Genomic DNA, 18,134 nt, shown 5'->3' with positions numbered 1-18,134 from the left:
GAAATTTAGAGAATAAAGTTGTAATTTTGAGAATAAAATCATCATATCTGAAGAAAAAGAAGACTTTATTCTCGAAATTTCAGATTTTTTGCCCTCAACGTGGCCCTATTACTCTGCGGTAGTAATGAATCTCATGAGCTGGCTGTGCTTTTTCCAGACAGTTAGATGAGTCAGAGATGTATCTTTGATAGTTTTAACTTTAACTTAGCTCTTTTTAGGCATTTTCTCATTTCTGTAATTTGTCCTTCAGAATGTTTTATTAGGCGCGATCCATGAACTGTGAGTGTTGGTGGTTATTATATGAACAGGAAATGATTTAGAGGGAAGCACTGAGGGCTGAAATGGATGTTCCCACTTTCATTGTTCTCATCCCTGTTTGATTTGCATCACTGGATCCGGGTGGACTTTTTAGGTAGTGCTTATTTTTCCTCAGTTTCATTTTCCATCTTCCACTTGTTATGTCTCCACAGCGACGACAGTCCCTCATGTTTTCAGGCTGTCCGTCACATTCTCATGAACGTGATTCCTCAGTCATGACTTGATAGAATTTCTTCAAATTTGGTTTAAACGTTCACTTGAATTCAAGGTTGAACTGACTAGATTTTGGGGGCCAAAGGTCACTGTTACCTCTCAAAACAAGTTTTTGGCCATAACTCCAGAATTTAAACACTAATGACACCATGTAACTCAAATTTCTGCAAGGATAAAATGAAGTGACAGCATTTTACATCCAAAAGGTCAAAGGTCAACTTGACTGTGATATCATAATGTTCTGTAAAAACACTTCTGGTCATTATTCAGTGCTGTAACTCAGGAAGGACAGATTGGCTGTGTCCGAACTCACTCACTACCCCCTATATAGTCCATTTTGAAGTACTCTCCGAATGTATATTGAGAATTATTATACTCCATATAGTGGACTCATAGTATCCCACAATGCATCTGAAAGAGTGTCTGAAAGTGTTTTTCCATTTACAGATGAGCTCACTGTATAGTCCTCTACATAGAACTCCCTGGATAGTGAGGAGGGAGGAGGGAATGAGTGAGTGTTTTCGGACAGAACCATTGTGACCATATTTCCTGTAACTTGTCTGGTTGATAGAGGGAACAACCATGAGACAGTGATTCTAGTTTTTAGTTGAGTGCAGAGCACCCTGGAGACTGCATGTGAAACAGTAGATGTATCCATAAGTAAAGGTTTGATATAGAAGTTTTTCTGTTTAAAGAAAACAATGTTTTAGTAGTTAGATGACACATGCTGGTCATTTGCAAATTTTATGTTTTTATGTTCATATGTGTGCAGTATACGCATGAATACATGCTTTGTTTTTATTGTTTGCTCTCTGTCCAGCCTCAGCAACACAGAGCACTCTCTGTTTCACCAACACTGACTCACAGGAGGCAGCAGACAGGTCCCGCCCTATCAGTGACATCACAGCAGGTGTTTTCCATCAGCTGGCACTACTTTATTCAAATAGTTTGCACAGGCTGACAATGTAGGTGAGAGGTCTGAAAATGTTTGGCTCAGGATCCACAGCAACACAGGAAAACAACAGACAGACATCGATCTATGCTGGTGTTGATGTTAGAGATGGATGACTTTGACTCTGATGGTGCCTCTTCTCATCTCCTCCACTGGAGCTTTCACATTAAAGTATAATTTTATTTTGACTTTCAAAAAAATTGTTTGTAATAGTTTAACTAACCAGTCTTAACTCAGTGTACACTCACTGAATTTATTTCTGGAACTTACACCTGTATGTCATGGCCTTCACGGAGTTTACATAGTCATCAAGTTACCTGTGACGCTGTGATGATATGATGACAGGTGTTTGTATGTGAGAGGAGAAGGTAACCTCTGTCTCCGGACAGTCTCTCTCTAGACTGTAGATAAAGATGGATGTAGCCTCTGTGACGTCACCCACAGGTTTCTGAAGAGCGGTTTTGAAGCTCAGAGTGAGCTGCTCCACCGTCGCCATCTTGGCAGTGTCTGACTCCACCCGTAACTCCCAGATAATCCAAAAATAGGCAAACAGGGAGGGGCGTGTGTGGAAATTAGCTCTAGAGACCAAAACAGTTTTTGTACCAGGCTGTAAACATGTTTATTTCTGCTGTAAAGTTGGACATTTTAATATGGGAGTCTATGGGGATTGACTCACTGTTGGAGACAGACTCTAGTGGTCATTAGCAGGTTTTGGTTCTTCAGTGTTGGCTTCAGTTTTCAGCCCCTGAGGTTGATGCTTGGTCTCTGATGTGTGAAACAGTGACAGGTTGAGCTCAGAGTTCAGCATTAGTTTAAATAAACCGACCTGATGACAGTTATCAGGGCTCCAGAACAAAGTTTTCACCACCGTCCCTGAAACGTCCCAAACACACGTTTTGTTTTTTTTTATTGTTATCATCTGTGGTTTTTAGTTGTTAGTTTATTTAAATTTTATTCATACTAAAAATGCCAAGTGTCCAAATTGCACCAAATTATGAACCAACTGCAGCAATACACCCACCAAGTGTGAAGTGGATAGAATGACCAGTTCTCCTGATGTGTGAAGGGCAGACACACACAGCCAGGCATACAACCACGAGGCAGTAATTCTAGTTTGTCCTTAAATGACCTCAGACTGGGATTGAAGGTGGTCTCACTCTGCGTGTTGATTGACGAACGCTTCAAGGTCCTGCCAGCGAGCTGTGACTGAGGGAGTAGAGGAACCGCTGTTATGCCGAGTTTTGCTCAGGAACATTTCAGGTCTCACGCTGAGTAACAATAGTAACGGCACGAGCACACGCTCTGTTGTAGTCACTTGTCAGTGCTCAGTTCAGTTTGTCATTTGCTAAATAAATAAATAATTATATATAAAATCCCATTCATTCCGGAGGCATCCCACAGAAGATCTCTGCTCATCCAGGACACATTTTCTATTGTCCCCGGGACCACAGGACGCCGTCTGTCTCCAGGCCTGGTTATAATGTTCAGGCAAGACAAGCAGCTCTCGTTAAATCACATTGTCAAATCTTCACAGGTTGGTTTGTGATCTGGTTAGTGCTGCTGCTTATAGAAGGATGAGAACTAAGGACCGACTACACAAACAAAGCATGTAGAAACATGAAGTGGGTGTTGTTCCTCCACCTGCCTCCAGAACAGCTTCTGTTGTCATAGATTAGTCTACCTAAACATATTCCGTCAAAACCGTAATACAGTCTGGTTAATAACGGAGGCCAGATGAAAACAGAAACCAGACATGCTGAAAACAGAAAGGATGCGGCTGCAACAAGTCCTCCAACCTTAACCACCTTTGGATACGACCCGTAGGAGAGTACCAGCAGTGTACAGACGTACCAGACCTTTATCGTCATGGTTACAATATTAAAGATGTGCTTAAGGTTGTGAAAGGATCATGGATAAAAGCAACAGTCTCCTGTGTGAAATAATGACTACGACCACTAGAGGTCGCCTCACAGGCGACCTCTAGTGGTCTCACAGTAACTCACAGTAACTATGTGAGGTCACAGTGAATATGGAGTCATTGTTTACAGAGGACAGTCTCTCTGCTTGGTGATGTTCACTGGCAGAACAGAAACATCAGATGTCTGACAGAGCTTCAGAAAGAGTGTGATTTTAGAGCTGTCACTCAGTCATGTGACGGGCACAAAGGGAGAAAAGTTTGTTTTACGTCATTCAAAAAGCCCAGTCCGAACACAGTAAACCAGACTCAGGCATTCTTTGAATTGTGTTTCATAGTCAGGTCCATGTGCACTTCAGTCCTGCAGTTTGTGGGTGTGGCTTGGCTAATCCTGTTTGCTCTGTAAAAAATCTGCTTTTTAACCCCACCTGAGTCAAAGATTGTTTTACTACAAACAGCCAGAATCAATAGATCACATCTGAGTCTCATCTGGATTGGATGATTCCTTTAAACCTCTCAGTCTGACCCCTATCATCCCGTCTGTTCAGAGCAGCAGATCTTAAATACAGTATCACTCATATTCCCTGCTAGTCATAATCCACAGAGTGTGGATTAATCCAGAGGTTACCAGATGTTAATCCTTAATCAATCAGGCAAATTAGTGAAGGCTGACTCAGTGGGACTCACACTGTGGCTGGGTGATATAGAAATCATATCTTAATATTGCTGTAATCTCTTCTACATTTACATTTGTTTTCCACTGTCATCATAAACAGTGCAGTGTACAGTGCAAGTGAAGCATTTACAAAAGAAGCATTAGCAGTAATTGCAGTAGTAGTAATAAATGCAGTTGTACAGACAGTTGTGGAAATAGGCAGTAAAGTGGATTTCAGGAGCTGAAGTAGTGAACTGTGTCGTAGAAGAAGAAGTCAGGGATATTCTCATATTAAACATCCCTTCTTCTTCTCTCTATCTTTCTGATGAAGTCCCGCTGTCAGCTGATTGTTGATGAAGCTGCAGAGAGAGAGAGAGAGATGGGAAAGAGGGAAGAAGTGTGAAATTAAAAATGATGTGAACACTGTACTATAAATATTTATAATACAGTCAGAGTGATGGGTCCTGATATGAAACCTGACACACAGAATAATATTGTTGGACTGAACTGTAAGAACGTTCCTCCAAACAGAAAAGAAGAAAAATATTCAGATGTCCTGTTCCACTTGATTAGATTATATAGATAAACCTGTGTTGGTGTGCTGAACTATGTGAAGTATGTGTGAGTCTCTGCCTTCATCAGTCTGTGTGTACTCCTCTACCTCTCTTCAGCTCTCCCACACCTCTGCCAGGGGCCACATCTGCTGTGGGTTCCCACTGACTACTCATCAGATTGATCACTTCTGTAAAATATGGGGCCAATTGCACAAAGCATCCCAAGATTTTTCTTAAAGATGTTCTTAAAGATTCTTAAAGATGTTCTTAAGATTTCAGTGCAACAGTTTAACTGACTTTAAGTGATTCCTGAAGTATAAGACTAAGATAGAGAGAAAAGCTTAAATACTTCAATGAACAGTTTAGGGAAACCTTAAGGAGAAAACTTAAGGGTGTTTTGTGCAACTAGTCCCTGATTCTACATCACAGATTTGACTGTCAGTCAGGTTATAATTTGTCCAACTGCATGTCTAGAGTTGGAAAACTTTCCACAGCTTAATGAGCTCTATGGTTTTATGCCACATGGTGTTCCTGGTCAGTTATAGTCGAGGTGTGTCATGTCCACGGGTCAGTGGTGTGTCAGGTCACTTTAAGTTTAGTCAGTTTAAACGCTCTGATCGTCTGCTGAACAATGAGAAGTTCCCGTCAGAACAACAGGAGGATGACATACCAGCACACTTTTATAATGTTACCAGTTTCCCCAAAGGTGATAAGAGGGAGATCGTGTCCTCCGAAGGATGTGGCCTCTGAATTGGGACACAGCTTCTGTTACCCAGCATAGTGTAAATAAAGGTTTTAGCACAGGAGTAAAATCACTTCATGTACACTGAACTAAGAGCAGTGTGTGTCACCATAACTGTAAATGCTGACGTGTTTTAATAATGGACTCTTCCCTCTGTTCTTGTGTGTGTCGTCTTTCAGAGGATGAACCTGTTGTTTTTGCCACCAACTCCCTCCAGAGGCGTAAAAAGGGGCTGGGTTTAACCGGACTGCGCACCACCGTCTCAGGCTCCACCCACTCAAAGAACAAACCGGGCCTGATGATTGGCCTGCCACAGAACTTCAGACAGATCTCATCCATCATCGACGTGGACATCTTACCCGAGACACACCGACGCGTACGACTGCACAAGCACGGTACCCACAAGCCACTGGGCTTCTACATCCGTGACGGGGTGAGCGTGCGAGTGACACAACAGGGTGTAGAGAAGGTGAGATCAGTTATTTCATTCAATCTAGTCATCATTTATTATTCCACCTTTAAAGCTGACAGAATTAATGATAAATATGATCAGATATATTCAAACCTGAGTTTCCCCTGGGGGATGAATAAAGTATCGATCCGTCGATCCATCGATCTATGTAACATAATGTCCTGTTCTATTTGGACCAATAAAATCTGATCCCTTCAAGAAGAAACCACAGAGAAAAGGGAGGAGCGTCATCTGCTCTTCTGTTCATCTTTGGAAATATTGTGTGACACTTTAATGTGGAGGATTAAACATTCATATGAAAAAAAAAAGTCTTTAAACCCTGTCATGAGTCATGACCCTAATGTCACAATGACCCGTTGTCTGCTGTTTGTCTCCTGGGTTTGTTGATATGAAATAAAACCTGCTGCAGAGAGCTGTAACGTTTGGCGCCTCTCCTCCATCCCGCAGGTTCCGGGGGTGTTCATATCTCGTCTGGTACGTGGCGGGCTGGCAGAGAGCACGGGGCTGCTGGGAGTTAACGACGAGATTCTCGAGGTCAATGGAATCGATGTCGCGGGAAAATCTCTGGATCAGGTAAATACCCAGGAGTTCACCTTCATGGAGATGATGTGAAACATGTTCACAGGATTCATCCAAAACCTGTTTCCCCCTATCAGAGTATGGACAGTATACACTCTTTAAAAGCATTGTTTTGTTTTGTGGGAGAAGCCTAAAGAGAATAAGCTGTTACATAATAATATTATTAACCTGGAAGTTGATCCTGGTCATTTCAGTTATTTCACCACAGCTGCTAGGCAGGATTAGAGAGATTTCTGATTCTAGTATAAGTATGTGAACACATAGAGGTCAGATTAGCTGCAGTGGACACTGCCGAGACCAAAAAAACCTCATTCGTGTCTTAGAAATGATTGCATGTATATGGAGGTAGATTTGTCTCAATATTATTTGTGTGAACAGATTTACTTCTATTCTATTCTTTTACTTTTAGCTAGAGACTTCATTTGAGCCTTAAATGGGTCCCAAGACTTTCAGCTGAACTTCAGCTTTTTGATATCTTGTACAGTTTTAGATTCATCACAGTTTAAGTTTAAGTTTAAGTCTGACAGATTTTGAGTTTATACTAGTGTCTATGGAAGGAGGTTAGAGTGGATGACATCACACCTAGAGTGGGAGAAGGGGTTAAACTGGTAAAAAAAAAAAAAAAACTTGTCGTCGTCCCCACGGCCACAAATTTCACTCTTAACACATATTTTTTTCCCAGAACGTAGACAAATTTGCCCAAAGACTCACATAATTTGAACTATGCCTTTCAAAGTGGCAGGAGTACATCCAACTGCCCCATTCACTCAAAAGTAAGAGCAGAAAATCAGATGGAAACAGGATTTTTTAAATCGGATTTATGGCACCACAGACAAATATTTATTTATGAGTCTCATCTCAGAAAATATATACCTTTATGTCAACAGTTATGAACATAGTCAAAGTCCAGCTACAGTCTGCTCCAATACTCAATACAAGACAATGATTTACACAAATTTCAACAGTTTTCACTGGAAATATGTTTCAGTCCAGTTTTAGTCAGGAAACATTCAGCGGTTAATTTCAAATTGTCATTCTAACTGACTTCACAAAAGCAGTCAAGCAGACAGACAGGCAGACAGAGTTAGTTGCAGCTCAGTTGCTGGCATTTCAAACAATGAAGCTCAGCTTCAGACTTTTCTCAGCAGCCAGCAAACTTAGAAATTGCATTGTCTAGTTATTTTAAAATGTTTTGTTCTTCCATTTAATTCAACAAATCAGAGACAGACAGAGAAGCTTGTGATGACCTGCATCATTGATCCTTAGTCAAGGATGATCCTAATGAAGAGACATCAAACATTGACGATAGTCACATCATATTTATTTTGTGTGTAAATTACAAACTGTAGTTAAACTGGATTTATGTGTAAATCTGACATCAGCCCTGTGGAGGACTGACACACAGTGATGTTTAACAGTGAGACAGTGAACGTTACAGTCAGATCAGGGCTGTTTGCCTCATATCAGTTGTGATCCTATGAAATAAATGAAACAGGAAAATTCAACAGTCAGACTGTTACATTTTGATCGTCAGGACAGCTGAGTGTCAGTGAACTTAACAAAAGAGAAGAAAAGAGTAGGAAGTGAGATATGTGTTCAAAGTTTTTTTTTTATTATTGACTGACTTTGTCAATCATCATCATCATCATCATCATCATCATCATCATCATCATCATCATCATCATCAACTGTCCACCTGTCATTCCAGGTCACAGACATGATGGTGGCCAACAGTCACAACCTCATAGTGACTGTGAAACCAGCGAACCAGAGGAACAACGTGATGCATCGTGGGAGTAAAACCTCAGTGGCAAACTCTGGTTCAGTGGGTTCAGCTGGATCTACAGGCTCCACTCTGTCACATGACTCACCAAGCCCCGCCTCTCAGAGCAACCCCATCACTGCAAGGTAGGACATGGACGGGGCTAAAGCTGTGTGATGCTGATGAGACAATTCTGCTCCACAAAAATCCATACCAGGGATCTCTCCGACCAGTCTGACCCTGGATCAGAATGATCAATACAGACACAAGAGGTGCAGATTACATGACGGTATAGATTTTAGAAAATGACACTGTAGGGCATATAGTCTTTCCACGTGTCCACTCTGGTTTTAAAACAAAGCTTTAAGCGTTTTAACTCTGCAGCTCTACAGAAGATTCCAACATCTTTCTGTTTGTTTGATGTTTTAGGGTTCTAACTTCTCTCCTGTGCACCGGCTTCCCAGGAAATATGACCTCAGTTGGCTGGGGTGTAATCAAGGATTTAGAATTAAATTTTGGGAAGGCCACGCCCCTCGCATCATTAGTCCGATTGACCTGAAATTTGACACACAAGTCCAACTCAATCAACCCTTTGTCTAATAATCATAAAAGTTGATAGATACCCTCAGGCTGTGATATGGAATATATCTACCAAAGCATTTTGAGCCAAACCCATAAGAGGTGCTACAAATGCCAAAAATGTGTATCCCAAAACCTGTTTGACAGAATTTCACCAAATTAGGTGCACATGTTCTGGGGACAAGTATTAACCAAAATCTGAATTTTTCCAGCAGCTGAGCAGCAAAAAGCAGACAGACTCAGTCAAAGAGCAGCTGGTGAACATAGTGGAGCATTTAGCAGCTAAAGAGGAGCTGGTGGAGACCAAACACAGAGCTAAAAGAGAGGGAACACCAAAACAAACTGTTTAACTTCTGCATTACACTGATCTCTAACCATTATAACCACGTTGTCTGTTGTTACCATAGTAACAGCATTGCAGAGGGTGACAGTGACGATGAAGATGATGACGGGGACCTCATTCTGGAGAATGACTGTCTTACGCCCTACGACTCCCACCGGATCACCAACAGTAACAACACTAACCTCAACACAGACTCGCCTAGCAACAAGCCGCACAACTCCACTGGGGGTAGGCCCCTCCCACAGAGCATCTCATTGCCCAATAGTGTCGGAGTGTCCCTGAGTGACAGCTCTACGACGACGATGTCCAGTCACAACGGAAACACAGCCAGTAGCAGTCACGAGAGTATGAGGGAGGACGGCAACATCATAACACTGTAGCCATGACAACGTTGACATCTACACTGTAGCAGTGAGGACGAGGGGACGGTACAATAACAGAGCGCTGTAACTACAACCACAGGTAGCTGTGCTCCCGTCAGACAGACAACAGCTACTTCCTGTTGAGTCACTGATATTTAAGGTGGACTGAGTCTGACAGGTCACTGACACTGGAGCAGGGGTTCTCAGTGGATCATGGTCTTCACAATCTATAGCCAGAACAACACTGACAACACTACATGTCTGCAGCGTGAGGCTGATGTAATGTGTCTGGTTCCATAAGCAAAACACTTTATATTCACCCCAGGGAGATGATTTAATACCATAATGAAAGAACTGGTTAACAGAAAAGATAATTATAACTGCTCCTGTAAAAGCCATAACTCAGTTTGATGTCCACATGTTGAGGAAATCATCTCTACTTTACAAACCTACAGCTTCACCAATCAGAGACAGTGACAGAACAGTATCATTTAATCAGGGCCCTGTTTCCGTGGCAACAGTTAGGTATTATCCTGACCTGTGCCCAGAGCAGAGCACACAGGTTCACACAATTCACACAAATGAGGCTGTGTGAAGAGAGTCGTTGGTTTTTTGGTGGACGATTGTTGCTGAGAGGAAAGATCTCAGAACCACATCTGTTTCTGAAGCAAATTAAATACCTGGAAATGTTTTCTCCTGCAGCACCTGAAGGCATCAGGACGTGTGCTATGTTTTGTATTCTCTGATTGAACACTCAGAGCAAAGCTGTTCCAGAGCTATATGGGCAGTGTTGTGATTGGCTGAGAGTGTATTTATCTGATCTGCGCTGCTGCACCAACCTACCGCCCTGACTATAAATCACAAAACACCCAAACGTGAACTTTTGTAAGAGCAGAGCAGAGGACATGATCGAAACCAGTTAAAACAGATTTAATTATATTTACAATATTTAACTTTTTTTTTTAATTTCTTGTAATTATTTTGATTTTTTCTCACAAAATCATTTGTCGTACAATATGATACATGATTCATCTCATGGGTTAACTTCAAGGTTTAAGATAGTATATATATTTATTAGGGAAAGGTGTAAATAAAAGAAATGAAACAATTGGTTTCATAACACACATTATTGAATAAAAAGAGTTGTCAGCTCTGTTATACTGAGGAGATAACCTTAAACATTCACTGTCTGGCCCTGCAAACATGGATGCTCACTTCCTGAGTCACACATGTCATTATTATGATTTTAAATCATTTATGCAGCAATTGTTCAGAAAAAAAGTTTGGAGAGGAGATGGAAGGTTTTGTTAAATGCAGGAAAACTGTCATTGTTTTTATGATTTCATACTAAATTTAAGAATCAGAGGCATCAATTAAACTCTAATAACTCATGCACACACACCCACACATGGTGTAGTTAGGGGTACAAACATATTTTGAACCATCGGGGAGTCAAAGTCAAAATAAGGAAATTCCTGTACTCTTATCTGGGTCATAGAAACCTGTGTGTGTGCTCTGGGGGTATCACCTTACAGTCTGTCACACACTGCTCTCTGTGTTTCCTCTGTCACGTTCTGCTTCACATTACATCTGTCGACCTGAATCAGCCTCAGTCTGTGATGTTTACTGAACCTGATCAGCTGTTTGACGGACACCTCCTCTGTCAGACTGTTACACTGTCTGCTACAGGATATTTTAGAAATCAAAAATCATAACACACTAACAGAAGCATCGTACAGAGCTCTACAGTCTAATCCTGGTCACTGACCTTGAGTCAAGAAAACTTTATTGACTATATGAAGATGTCCTGAGGAGTTTTCTGGTCAACAGACAAACATTTTGTTTGAACTGAAGGTTTTCCTTCATAAAACATTTAAAAAGTCAAATTTCATTTTAAGTATTTAAAATCCTGTTCTGTTTTCATCCATCTTTGCTCACCTCTACTAACGACTTCCTGGTCACTGTCCTTCCTGCTCCATCATGCTGTTAGAGGTCCACACCTCCACAGGAAACCTTTGATAGGCTGAAAGAGTCTTTTCTTAACTAGTTAAGAACAGCTGTTATGGTAAATACTTCTCATTCTCACCCGTCAGAACATACTAATGAACTAACAAGTGATTGCAGTCGGTCTGGTGTTGTGAAAAGGCAGCGTGAATGAGATGGACACAGCTGTACAGGTCTCTTGATAAACGTTAGCTGTTAGGTGGTGAGGTAGTGAAGCTGTTAGTCATTTCTTGCCTGCAGTTTATACAGAGAGGTCTTTGAATGATGTGAAATGTTCCCGACACAGGTTCAACAGCTGTTAGAGGGAAAAAAAGTGTGCTAAGATAAAAACATTTGTGTTTCTTAAACCATAGAATCACACTGAATAACTAACGAATGAAATGTTTGGAACTCCTGTTGTAGCAGACTAATTATTTTCTGTCTGACCTGATCCCACTGTGAGTGTGTGTGAGTCTGTGTGTGTATGTGTGTGTGTGTGTGTGTGTGTGTGTGTGTGGGTGAGAGAGAGCGAAAGACTGTCTTCCTCTGTGTGTACAACTCAGCATGATGTCACTTCCTCCTGTTGTGTCAATATTCTGTTTCAAATCACAGTTAAAATGCAGATGGAGTTTTGTGGTGAGCAGAGCTGCAGACCTGGAGTCAGAGCTCCCTGAGAAGAGCGGTGTATTAACACTGATTCCCCATTCGACTCAGTTCACTATGAGATATTTCAGTTACCAGTCTTTCGTGGATATGAACATCCTGAGAGAACTAAAGCTGTAAATTGATCCTCTGATCTGCTGCATTGTTAAAAATATTAATGTTTACATTAAAAATGGACCCAGAGCAGTTACATGAATGCTCATTTTATTTAACATGACCAACAGTTGAAACATGCATTTAAAGAAACAACAGGCAGGTCAATAATGAGAACCAATAGCTTCTGCTTCATGTCTCACATATGACTTTGACTCTGTCCAGTTCTTCACTCAAACCACACATCTGACTTCAGACCTGCTCTGTTATTAAAACCTGTTCAGTTCAACAGACAGCAAACGTAAACCAGTTCCCCCTGGTCTGAATATGTTTTGTCAAAGACACACACACACACACACACACACACACACACACACACACACACACACACATTTTTCATTTTCATTTTAATGTCTGTTAATGTAAAATGTAAATGTAAGATTATGAAACAAGGAGAGACTTTCGTTACCAGGGAGACGTTTTTATGTAAGAGAACATTTTATAATATGTGTAAAATATGGAGAGTATTTTTCTTATTCTTGTACTTTTAAACTGTACATGAGAGGAGGTGGGGGCTGAGGTGAACAATGTGTGTGTGGTAGGTTGTCACTGATTGTGTTAACATGCACACAGTGTTTGGTAGCTTCATCAAAGATGAAGTTCTGCTTTAATTTGCAGTGAATGCATGCTCACATGTTAATGATGGAGCAGCGCTGTCAGCACAGTCACCATGGATCATCAGTCCATCCCTGCCGTAGTAATGGAGACAAACACTGAGTGTGTGTATGACCACCCAGCCTCATTATGTGGCAAGGTTGGCAATTTGATTAACTGGATTTTTACACCATTAACATACAATATGAACTGAAATGATGAGAAAAATGAAAATTTTATTTCCTTGATATTGATTTTACATGAGCTACGTTCTTTATTAAATCTGTGTGAAGTCACAAACAAAAAGTAACTCGCATATGGAGATCTGAGGTGACTTCATTCACAGCTAGCTTCTGCCTCATGGCCCCCGACAGGCTGATGTGGCCCAGTATTAAAAGAGCAGTCCAGTATTCTTACCCAGAGCAGGTGGAGGGATCACTGCATCTCTGTGGCAGCAACACACACCATTTATCCTAGCTTAGCATAAAGAATGGAAGCAGGAGGAAACTGGTAGCCTAGGTCCGTCTCCATCTTACTCCAAAACTGTTATAATAGAAATTTGATTGGAGCTATTTCTAAACCATCCACCTGTCGCCAGATGTAAGGTAAATATAATATTTGTACAAGAACTTTAATTGTATGATTTTAAATTATTTCAGTTTGATTTCCATAACAATAGTCAAATGGTATGTAGCCAATTTATTAATCCCATATTAACTCAATAATGTCAATAATGAAAACTGACCCTGGATCAGCACCACAGCCAAGAGTTAAAGTGGACCAGGACGATCCAGAACAGTGTTCCAGCACCTTCCAATAATAAGTAAACCAATCAGTGTCAAAACAGAGAGTGAGACAGATGAGCAGGGACACACACACACATACGCAAACACACACACACACACACACACACACACACACACGATTAAAAAGGAGCAGAGGAGCAGAATCATTTGTTGACTTACAGGGAAATTAGCTTCTGGTATGAACAGCCAGGCTGCTGCTCGCACAACACAGAGTCGGGCTGACACTTTCTCCCGTGACCCGTGCCCCCCACCCCCACTCCCCACGCCGTGAATCTTAACTTTCCCCACCTGCTAAATGCAACTGTGCTGCATAACTTTTTCACTTTTCAAACTTTTTCAAACTTTCAAACCTATTTGCCGGAACACCTGGATTTATCTCTCTCTTGGAGAGATTGATTTTTGATTTTATTTTGCCAGCTGGCAACACTGCTTCATGCAGCAGCAGGGTCGTCTGACTGTCAAAACAAAAGGTATTTTTTGTAGCACGCTATTATCGTAATCGTTGCGAGACTGTTGGCACCTAAATCAGACAGCTATTTTTGGAAGGTTTATTTTTCCATCTTTAATGAAGCTCTGTTATCAGTTTCCCTCTGTGTGAATTCCTTATGCTAAGCTAGGCTAAACACAACCTCAGAGCTAGACAATCAGCGATGAAACCGCTGACTCTGGACCACAAACAAGCAAAAATATGTGAAAGCATCACTGTTCCTTCAATGAATGACCATAAAGTTATTATGACGGAATACATGTAAAATAAAAAAATAAATAAACAATCGGATAAGTTCAGTTCACATCCCTCCTCCCTCCACTACAGCCTTCAATGACAAGTAAAATGTCTACTGACAGGTATGGATCTGAAATCTTCTTCTGAACTACACTGCTGATGTCTGACTGAACAGGGAACAGCCGCTCCATGTTTGTGATGTTGTCAAACCCCTCAGTGTCTCTGGTGACCTCTGTGTCGAGGTCGGCCTGGAGAAGTATTGGACGTGGTGCTCACGTGGTGAAGCAAAAATGAAGGATGTCCTCCCCTGACTGTACAAGTTTTTAGAAAATAAAGGAAGTGCCTTTTCCAAGTGAGGATACTTGTGTTTGATTGGATGTCATGTCCTGTGTGATGGTCAGTACCTGACTGAGGCAGTTCAGGGCAGCGGGTCGCGTCAGCTGATCACAGCAGCAGGATCTGTTGAAGGTTTCTCATTGGACACTTGTGATCTGTTTAACCTGCACTGCACACAGCTGGTCTCTATAGAGTCTGTAACTTAACTGTGAATGTCATTTGGAGGTAAAATATGATGATTATCAAATTATTATATTAAGGTAATAAAGTATTATTACAAGCCACTGAGTTTCCTTTCTTTCCTGCCATCCTTCTTTCTTGCATCTGGTGGTCAAAGTTCAAGGTCACTGTGACCTCACCTCTGTCCCATTCTTTTTAACGTGATATATCAAGAACACTTGGTGGAAATTTAAACACATGTGTCACAAACACTCACCTGGACTCAAGGATGAACTGATTAGAATTTGGTGGTCAAAGATCAAAGGAGACTGTGACCTCACAGAACTGAATTTTGGCTGTAATTGAAGCATTTACACACTTATTATGATAAAATATTTTCTATTACTAAAGTCTTTACTGCGTGTACTATAGGTGTAAGGAGCGGTAACCACAAGGGAACAACTCAGAGGAAAAACGGCTCCATCTTCCACCCGATACAAAGCACAACACAAGTGTCTTTGCTAGTTTCAGACCAATGCAGTTGTCATTTTCAGATAAACGCAAATAACACTTGCTCCCATCTGAGCGCCCATGGGTGTGTTGGTCTTAAAATGAATTGAGGTCAGGAGCAGTGCTGGTGCACTGTTATCTTGAGGCAGTGGAAAGTGATCAACAAATACCTGGTCTGAAGTCAGAGGTGCAGTACTTCACTGTTATTTAAAGACCATCATCAAGAGAGTAGTACGCACCTACAGGGGCGAACACACACTCTGATCAGTTAGGTGGAACATTAGAAGGTCGGAGCTTCTTTATGACATGTTATGTGTTGTATAATGTTGCCATGGGTCATTGATGTCTCTTACATGAGACTGCATGGTGTTCTTTTATACTACCTGGTAAATCTTCCATGGTGTTTCCCAATAGAATTTCATTCTGTGTGACACACTGCACCATTACAATGGTAATCTGCCAAGGTGAAAGCTGCCTTTTAAAGGAAATGGGAGATGGCACTCTGATTGGTTTATTGCACGTTACGCCCAAACACTCCCATGATTATTTTTTTCCAGAATTAAAATAGCATAAGGACACGCCCTAAACGCACTTTCACCATGTGCTTTAGACTGTTAAAATAGAACCCAAGGTCTTTACTGGATAAACAGTTTGGAACGGAGGCAGTCAGTCAGGAGCAGGCAGACAAATCCAGAAGGGCTCGACTAAGGCGAGGTTAAAAAACTAGCAAAGACATCCCACAAGAAAACTAGCAGTAACACTAACTAACACTCGTCATGGAGAACAAAGACCAACTGGCACAGAGGGAGCACAGAGGCTAAATACAGTAGGAGAGAGGAGAGGATGAGACACAGGGGAAACAGATCAGGGGCGAGGCAGACATTCAAAGAGGTGGGATGTACAAGGGCAGGAAGTGGGGATCTGTGGGGTAAGTGAGAAAGAATAAATATAACAGAAAATACTTAAAAATTGAATGTAAAAAAGACACCATGGTGTAGGACGCAGCCGTTGGAAGCACTGGTCAACATGGGGGGAACAACAAAAGTTGACAATGGCAGAGGTCAGAGGCTAACGGCAACAGAGCTGAAGCTTCTTATAAATCATCTATAGAATTCGGTAAATCCTAAGAACCGTTGTAGCAGCTTTCTGTTGGTGAGCATAGGACCATAGGATCAGCCACAGCACTAACCTGATCCAGGTGAATGTTTTTCTGGGAGACGATGAAGCTATGAAGGTATTTTTGGTGCAAAACAACTGAGCGGTGACAGTAGAATTAGTAGTTGCATAAAATAGTCACACATGTGTATCAGTAAATTTGAGGTCACAGGAGTTGCACACTTGCAGATTTTTTTCAACAGTTACACCCTCTCAGATTCTTCATTGCAGGTGAACAAATCCTGTTTTACAAATTACAAATTAAGAAACTCATACACTCGTATCTTTGCTGCAGTTGCTGCAGTGAATGTGGTGCAAAACACATTCACACACCCATATCAAATAATGTCATGGACAAAAATTGCACATCTGCAAATCAGAATGTGAATTCATGCAATGAGAGTTGCACATCTGTAAAATATTTTCTCACAAACACTTTTCCTACAGGTATCACACAGAAAACAGCCACAATAAGCTCCGTCACCCGCTCAGTCTCCATCAAATCTGTTTCTGTTCAGATTCACAGAGAATATGCACAGAGAGTTAATAACTGCTGACTCTTTAATGAGTATAGTCACATCTGAGGGACCACACCAGGTTGATTAACATGCATTTGCCAAAAGACAGGAGCAAAGAGAGTAAATATACTGTAGATAATGTAAAGGTGTTTGGTGTTTTCTCTCAAATGTGGAGAAGAACTGTCATACAGCTGTATAGGACCGGGTCAGTGTCCACATCCAGACACCAATTAACATAGCTCTATGCAAACATTTAATTCTATGTTGTTTACATTATATTATCCATCATATTAATTTCAGCAAATGGATCATTTGTTTGTTGTTGATCCCTGAGCATGGTCATGTGTCTCAAATAAATTCAGTATATGGGACTTTGCACATAGTTATTACCTAATTCTTTAAAATTATATTTCTAATGAAATCACGTTTTATCAAATTGCAGCAAACTAACAGTTATTGTGTTATTTCAGTTTCGGGGGATGGATGAACTAATGGGAACTTGGCAAGAGAACATATTTCTCCGCCTGTGGCCTACATAACAGATTAATCACCCTTTCATTTGCATTTTATATTAAATCGTAGCAAGGCTGTACAAGTCAGCCACACTCATACAGAGTGATCTACATAATGATCGACAGCAATCTTTCTATAGCAGACAGGTAGGAGGAGTGGTCAACAGTGTAAAGTTAAATATGGGCTTGAGCTCTGTCCTTTTCTGTCCGGACGTCGCCATGTTGATGGAGGAAACCTGTCCAGGTAAGATGTGACTGTCAGAACAGAGATGTTATTAGAACGCACCTGAACGTTCCATGGTCGCCATGTTTGGTTTCCAGGTGCATCCAGGAGAGTTGCACATCTGTAAAATATTTTAGACAATAACTACAACTGCTTGAATCTTCTGCCACGAGTCTCAAATGACAAGTTCTGCACTCTCTGACTTTTGCACCAAATGTCTCAAAATCAAAAGTGATTTGTACGACTGAGCCGCCACCAGAAATACCTTCATAATGAACCCCAGGAATGAGACGGAGGAGATGTGGAACAAACATTTGATGATCCAGGAGGTGCTGTAGGACCAGTCTGACAC

The 18,134-nt window shown here is 41.2% G+C and overlaps 1 protein-coding gene across 1 annotated transcript in view; it reads left to right on the top strand.

The window, feature by feature from the left end:
* LOC111234839 (partitioning defective 6 homolog alpha-like) overlaps positions 1 to 10,342 on the top strand; it is a 32,200-nt gene extending 21,858 nt beyond the window's left edge. Inside the window, exons 3-6 of the mRNA XM_022763027.1 lie at positions 5,529 to 5,818; positions 6,269 to 6,394; positions 8,109 to 8,308; positions 9,149 to 10,342. Of these exons, the coding sequence (XP_022618748.1) occupies positions 5,529 to 5,818; positions 6,269 to 6,394; positions 8,109 to 8,308; positions 9,149 to 9,464 (932 nt within the window). The 3' untranslated portion in view covers positions 9,465 to 10,342. The remainder of the gene's footprint in view (positions 1 to 5,528; positions 5,819 to 6,268; positions 6,395 to 8,108; positions 8,309 to 9,148) is intronic.
* Positions 10,343 to 18,134: the final 7,792 nt, after the last annotated feature.

The sequence above is a fragment of the Seriola dumerili genome, unplaced genomic scaffold (assembly GCF_002260705.1).
Source record: "Seriola dumerili isolate Sdu_G_001 unplaced genomic scaffold, Sdu_1.0 BDQW01000465.1, whole genome shotgun sequence".
In the NCBI taxonomy this organism is placed as follows: Eukaryota; Metazoa; Chordata; class Actinopteri; order Carangiformes; family Carangidae; genus Seriola; species Seriola dumerili.
Note: the sequence above shows the minus strand (reverse complement) of the source record. Positions and strands in the feature narration are given on the sequence as shown.